The following is a 7,065-nucleotide window of genomic DNA, read 5'->3' as shown; positions in this document are numbered from 1 at the left end:
GACTAAGCACAAGGCCCTATGTTTGATCTTCACTACTTCTTTAAAAAAAAAAAAAAACCTTCCCCCTGAGTTGGGGACAGCCTTACTAGGCTCTGTGGGAGGGGTATGGGAGGAGAAGAGGGAGGGAGGGTGGGATTGTTAGAGAATGAGGGAGGGGACTGGGATACAAAGTGAATGAATTGTAATAAATAAAAAAATAAAAATAAATGAAAAAGAATTATTTTTAGCCACAAGTAAAAGAAATGACATATTTCACTGGACCTAGAAACTATCTACATCATTTTATTTCATTTTATTATTTTATTGTAGACAGGATTTCATATAATCCAGGCTTCCCCTGATCTATGCCTCACTTTCTGTAGTGCTAACATTACAGGCAACAGCCAGCAAACCCCCATCTTTTTAAATGCAAACATTTTATGTTATGGAGACAGAACAAGAACTTTGAGTCAGTTCTGGATAATTCTGTACTATCAGCACAGGGAAATATTTCCCCCTCTTCTGTTGCATCAAAGTAAGCCAGGGTTTGAAAAACACTTATCTGTGTCTTCTTTTAAACAGAGATAACATCCTCAGGGAGCCTTCCACTTCCTGCTCCCTCTACTTAGTAAGATAAAATTTGCCCCCAGGAGTCTGATCCCTCCAGAGCCAGACTCAGGAAGTGATGTCATTCAGACTTGCCAGAGCACTCCAGTTTTAACAGGATTTCTGGACTTCCTTGGGTCAGTCTTTCTGTGGGCTTGTTCATTTGAGATAGTAGTTTTGTTACTTGGGATTTGTTTTTTTTTTTTTCTCTCTTTGGCTTTAAAAAAAATGAAATGGAGTCAACTGTCCAAATGTGCTTCTGCCTCTCTGAACACATTTGGCAGGATGACATTGATAGATATTAGGTGTTTTTTTTTTTTATTTCTTCTTCCTTCTCTTTTTCCTAATTAGATGAGATTCCAGGAAAGTGGTAGAAGTGTCAGTTTAGAAACTAACTGCCTCTAACTTGTCTGTACACAGGTTTTCTGCCTCCAAGTGCTTCTTGTTACACTTTGTCAGTTCACACTGACCAGAGAGCAAATCCCAGCCACTGATAAGGCAGACAGTCACAGGAAACTCTAAGGTGTTCCCTCCACTGTGGGCCTCTTTTGTCACACAAAGGTCAATCAGTACATTCTGGAATCTGAAATCAATTTTCAATTTAATAGGCAGAAATCCAGGACTAATTAAGACAATAAGAGTGTCCACCCATTCAAGGCAGCAAGTTGTGTGCATCTTTGGGGAGGGAAAAGAAATCTTGAGATCAAAAGAAAACAACCATCAACGACTTCCTAAGCTCCCCTTGGCATTTGTTTCTCTGGTGAGATCACGGTGGTAGGAAAAACTGCAGATTCAAAAATTCCCCTCAAGTTCTAAGGTTTTCAAGGAACTGTTTATTTAAATCATTCAGAACTGAGTTTATAAAAAATGCTATGGTTTTTGCTTAATCGGATAGTTATGTAGTTACTGTCCCTTTTAGCCTTTGCTTGAACTTTGGGGGTGGGGGTCTTTGCCAATAACACAGGAGACACTTCCTTGTTTCCTTTCTGTTAAATCTGTAACTGTATCCTGGTTTTAGCTCTCTGAAGACTTCTGAAAATTTACAACCTAAGGAAAGTCCTGTTTATCTAACTCAAGGCCTTTACATACACACAGAGTCACACATATCATAAAAATGTATTCCTATTTAAAATTAAAAATATCTAGAATTTTTCTTAAAAATATCTAGAAATTTTCTTGTAATAAAAAAGTTTCAATTCAACTTGATTCCCTAATATCTATTTCCAAAGACCCACTCAATATTTGTTTCCTAAAGATATTTTTCCCCAAATTATTCCAAATGCCTTGTTGAATGTCAAGAGTTGAATGTCTTAAGTCTAAGACTGATTTATTTTTCTCAACTGCACCCAAGACCCTTCAAGCTACTGCTACAACCTTGCCTCCGTTTTGCTACAATATTTTAACAAGGTAATTTCTGACTGTTAGTTGGGAAAAATTTGAAAGAAAAAATAATGTTATTTTCCAGAAAATAACTGCTTTAAAACAGTATTTTAGAAGTGTGTGGGGGGTGGAGTACATTTTCTTTCTGTTTCCTACTTGGCCCATAATAAATGCCTGACTCCCCTATTGGAAACTTCTTAGCTGTCTTCCCCTTTTAATCCCAAGATGACCTGGCAGGCCACTTTTTAGGGTGATTTTTACCTCAGTAAGTCAGGAAGGGCCTAATACATGAGAAGCCATTTCCAGAGCAGGGCTTGCTACCGGTGTCTTAAGAAAAATCCTTGAGACACCATCTTTGAAAACATATTTGAAGATTGTTCCCTTGAGTAAATACTCAGGCCTGCCCTCCCCTGCTTTCTTGGGCCGGTAGCCACATGACTCAGCCTCCAAGAATCCATCAATATTCAACTGGCTCTCTTAGTATGCTGATGGAGCAAAAGGAGTCTAATAAGGAAAGCTGTTGCCATTTTTCCTCTGAGGGCCTGTCACACATTCATCTTCCAGTGCCGGGATCTTCTGGTATTTATGTAAGAAAAACGAATGTTTCTGTGCAGCAATCCAAACAAACTGACCCACCAGGACTAACCTTAAAGACCCAAAGAAAGTCTCTCAACCCAAGGACATGAGAGCTTTATGAGGGGCCAATCTAAGGATTTAAGACTTAGGCCTGACAAGCTGACTTCAGTCTTGTCCACGGAGAGTTGTGAATTAATAGAAAAATTGTAGTTCCTAATAATGCTTTTAAATACTCACCGAAACTGTCCACATCATCCGCGGTGTTACACACATACACACACACACACACACACACACACACACACACACACACACACACACAGAGAAAGAGAGAGAGAGAGAGAGAGAGAGAGAACCTTCCAGAATAGAAAATCTCGTTCTGTAAAAACTTTTTGGCTAATCCCCCTCCACAAACACACACAGTTTTGCAGACCCTGGAAAACTCTACCTTCCCGTCATCTCCCCGCCCCCCGGGCGGAGGGGGGGCGAGAAAAAAAAAAAACAAAAAAACGAGACTAAGCCCAAGCTCTCAGCCAGGAGATTCTAGCCTTGAAACTTTGAGATCTTTCTCTCAAAATTCAAAGTAATCATTACATCAGCCTCGAAGAAGTATCACAGTAAAATACAGAAACACAGCGAGAGTTGAGCAGCTCAAGAAACTGCAGCGCTGAGCACCAGGAAAGTCCGAGTCCGTGGTTTTAGTATCTGAGTGCGGTTTTTGAGCTTGTGTGCCTGTGTTTACCAGTTTAATGATTGCTTCTCTCCTGCTCTCTCTTTCTCTCTCTCTTTCTATCTCTCTTGGCACCTGATGGGTTTTCCTTTACTTGTTCCAGCTTTCTCAAACGGTTCCAAACTATCCCGCACGCATTCTATCCTCTGTAATAAAGCTTAGGCTTGACTCTGGGAGCATGGAGGACCCCGAGGGCCGTACCGCAGCTACCAGCGTGCCACTCAACTGCTGGCGATTCGCGGACGTCCAGATGACCTTACTATTCAAAGGCGCCACCGAACCCACTAAGTCCCAGACCAGGCAAGAGACGTAGCTGGAGTGCCTCTCCCTCTGAGTCCCAAAGCGAATGTGCCATGTAGCTCCTGTGTAGCGCCTTGTGCCCAGCATTCCACCTCCCCCCCCCCACCCCGTGGCCCCTTCTGGTCATCTTTTGGTGCCCCAGTGTGACAGTGCTGCAGAGCAGCAATACCCATTGCCCTGCCTATCCAACTCTAGCTTAGTTTATATCCCCGTTCAAAGATTTGTCCAACCCGGGAAAGGGGGAAAGAAAGAAGCCGAGTTTATCTTTAGCATCCGGGCGCTATTTTATAAGGGATATTTCTCCCACATTTTCTTTTCTTTTCTTTTTTTTTTTTTTTTTTTGAGAGAGTCTCTCACGGAACTCAGACTGTCCTCTAACTTGCTATGTAGCGAAGGACGCCCTTAAGCTTTTGTTTCTCCTGCTTCCTCCAAGTGCTGGGGTCTCAGGGATGCGCCACCATGTCTGGTTTTACCAGATTTGTGTTTTTGTGACATTTTGCAAATCCACGGGAAAGTTGCGAATATAGTACAATGGAAGGCTCCCTCCAGATGCAACAACATCTGGGAGCTCTGTGAAACCCGTTCCTGTAACCTGTGTGTATACATCAGAGGCATCATTCGAAAACCAAGGCCACACTTACACTTCATCTCTTTACTCCTAGGCACAGATCTTGTAAGAATGTGGATATTCTGCTATTAACTTCCACACCACCCTCACATCTCCCTAGTTAATCAACGAAGCTAAGGATATCTAGCATACAGAAGCAAAACTCCTCCCTTTCTTTCCCCCACTCAAAACTTAAGTCATAAAGACTTTTCTTACGTAGAAACTGTTGCTCCCTCCCTCGGAGTCATTCCCACCCCCAAAGTGGACCGCCAGGACCTAAGGTAGTCCTCCACCTGAAGGAGAGTTTGGCAAACTTTTCCAGAGCGCAGAAGGCCCAGCAGAGCCAGGGCACAAAAGCGCGCAGAGCACTCCCTCCTGCAGTCTGAGGGTCCCTTGTTTCCTCATCCTGATTCACACTCCCTCCTGCAGTCTGAGGGTCCCTTGTTTCCTCATCCTGTTTCAGACACTCCCAAGAAAAACAGTCCCAAGCAGCTTTGCTTAGCCGCCCTGTACCCTACTGTCAGCCCAGAGGACTGGGTCAGAAGACTAGTGACTTTTGTGGCATGGGTCTTTGAGCTGGAGCTGAGCTACCTTGTCCTCTTGGTTTTGCTTCCTCCACCTCCTTCCCCTTTCCCCTTTCTCCCTGTTTTTCGTCTCCTAGCACCCTCGGCGATGAGGCTCTGTACGTGGTCACTACAGGCTCTCCGTGTCCTTCCCGGCCTTTCCTGGCTTCAGGCCAAGGCTGTGGCCCTGAGAGCCTGCACGGCCTCCCCCTCCCCACTCCCTTCCGCCCCCGGGCCTCCGAGCTGGGCTGGCGACTGGCTGGGCGGGCGCGGAGCAGCGCCCGGCCACACCCCCCGGGCCGGCTTTTTCTAGGGCTGCTGCGGGCCACTGGGCGCTGGCTGCTCCCGCTCGCCTCTCGCCCTGCGCTCAGCTCCAGCCCTGCTCCGGCTCTGCTCCGCCACGCCTTCGAGCTCCCGCACCGCGACCTCCGGCTCCTGGCTTTCGGCTCCTCCGTCGCCTGGAGTCCCGCACCACTGCAACCTCGCGCCCTCCGAAGTCCAGGTGACTGCTCTTCAAACTTTCACAGCCCTGCCACAGCCTTCCTCCCTTTCTCGCCCTCCGTCTGACAGTCGATCTGTCTGTCCTCCTCCCCACCCGCCTTTTCCTTCCTCTGTCCCGCTTCTCGGACTTGTTTGCTAGGTCGACGCAGCGGAGCGGCTTCGCAGGAAAATCCCAGAAACCTTTGCAAAAAGCTTACAATGAAATTTAAGAAGTTCTGCGATTTCGGCGCCATTTTCGAGTGGAGTGAGAGGTGACTTGGGATCGAAAAGAGGGGGTGGGGAGGGGAATTTTTGGCTCGCCTTTTACCCCCAACCATGATGCTGGTCATTGCAGACTGTAACAGATGTGGGGATAATTCTGGAAACAAAAGTTCTGTGTCACGCTGGGTGGGGGTTGTGGGCAGAAAGCGTGTTTGGGGGTCGGAGTGGGGAGAGGGCAGACCTTTAAAATGTCTAGCAAGCGAGTGTGGCCCGGGAACTTCTCAGAAAACCGGTGAGAAGAGTGAACCAGGAGAAGCGAGGAGAGAAAAGTGAGTGAGGGGCAGTGGCAAGCTGTCAGCTTTGGCGGGGTAGGGAGGGTAGGTCTGTAAATGGACTTTGGGTGACTCTCATTTGTAAGCAGTAAAGAATGTCCCGGAAAGAAATGTAAAATTCGTTTTACATTGTCTCTCGCTAATTAACACTTTTCAAGTTTGTTTGTTTTTTGTTGTTGTTTTTTCCAGCATGAAACTGGACGTTGGAAAAGTATGGCTAGAAGGTGCAGAGGACTTGTACATCAAGTGTTTTGGGTGTGGGGGAACATGGCATCTTCAACGTTAAAAGACGAGACGTTTTCAACTGTGAAGAGAGGAAGGGACTCTTAAATCATTTGGCCAAACACATCGCAGTTCTGAAGGGGTGGAGCTATGGCAACTCCACAGTATTGATTCTTTGTCTATTGTATCAGCGAATGACCCTCTCCAGAAGTGACCGAACCCCTCTTTGTGCCCTCCTTTCGTAAGTAAAGTTCAGCCCAAGGGGAAATGTGTATACCAGGGTAGTGATACGGCTTTCTAAGGATAGAAGTCGTTGTAGTGTGACACAAGAAGAAAAGAAATGGATAAAGTAAAATACATAGATGAATTTGGTTCCGGCGTATTCCTTAACAAAATGATCTAGAAGGACCTTCATCTTTGACGCTGATGTTACTTCGAATTAACTTTTGTTTTTATAAGTAGTCAACTAAAGAAATGTTAAATTAGGAGGCACTTTAATCTCTGATGTGATAGCTCACATAATTTGTGGGGGATGTAAAATTAAATTGGGAGAAAGTTATGCATCTTTAAAGTTTAATTGTACCTTTACTAAACATGTTTTTTCTCACTCTCTCTCTTTTTAAGGGAGATCATCCGATGTTTTTCTTCATTATTCCCAGTCTATGTGAAAATGACTTGTAATATAGTCAAGAAAAGAAGGAATTTAGAGACTTATTCCAACTTAAGGAGTGGGGCTATTATTATTAATGGCTTTATCATGACCTAAGGAAAGCATTTGTTAACGCTGGATCACAATGTGTTATGTTAAGAATTTTGTACTTAAATTATATACTCTGTATAATTAATTTCTTAGTTAATTAATTGGACCTAGCATTCATTCTACTAATTTTGAAAAACTGAGATAATTTTAAACGAATACAGGAAATTTAGTGTCATTGAATCTCTGTTTATGTGCACTGAATGTATTTTTAGTTTCAAAGGCACTATAGTTTTATTGTTTCAGTTATTAGGTTTGTGGTTAAGGACTGAAATTTCATGCTTTCTTGAATGCTTTGTTTAAACAAAATG

At 44.2% G+C, this 7,065-nt stretch overlaps 1 protein-coding gene across 1 annotated transcript; it reads left to right on the top strand.

Annotated features, from left to right (window-relative positions):
- The first annotated feature begins 3,449 nt into the window (after window positions 1–3,449).
- On the top strand, window positions 3,450–6,594 carry LOC132649892 (uncharacterized). Its single transcript, XM_060374672.1, has 4 exons — window positions 3,450–3,571; window positions 4,840–5,243; window positions 5,382–5,493; window positions 5,965–6,594. The coding sequence occupies exons 1-4, from the start codon at window positions 3,450–3,452 to the stop codon at window positions 6,059–6,061; spliced, it is 735 nt and encodes a 244-aa protein (XP_060230655.1). The 3' UTR covers window positions 6,062–6,594.
- Window positions 6,595–7,065: the final 471 nt, after the last annotated feature.

The sequence above is a fragment of the Meriones unguiculatus genome, chromosome X (assembly GCF_030254825.1).
Source record: "Meriones unguiculatus strain TT.TT164.6M chromosome X, Bangor_MerUng_6.1, whole genome shotgun sequence".
Classification (NCBI taxonomy): domain Eukaryota; kingdom Metazoa; phylum Chordata; class Mammalia; order Rodentia; family Muridae; genus Meriones; species Meriones unguiculatus.
This window is presented reverse-complemented; position numbering and strand designations above follow the sequence as displayed.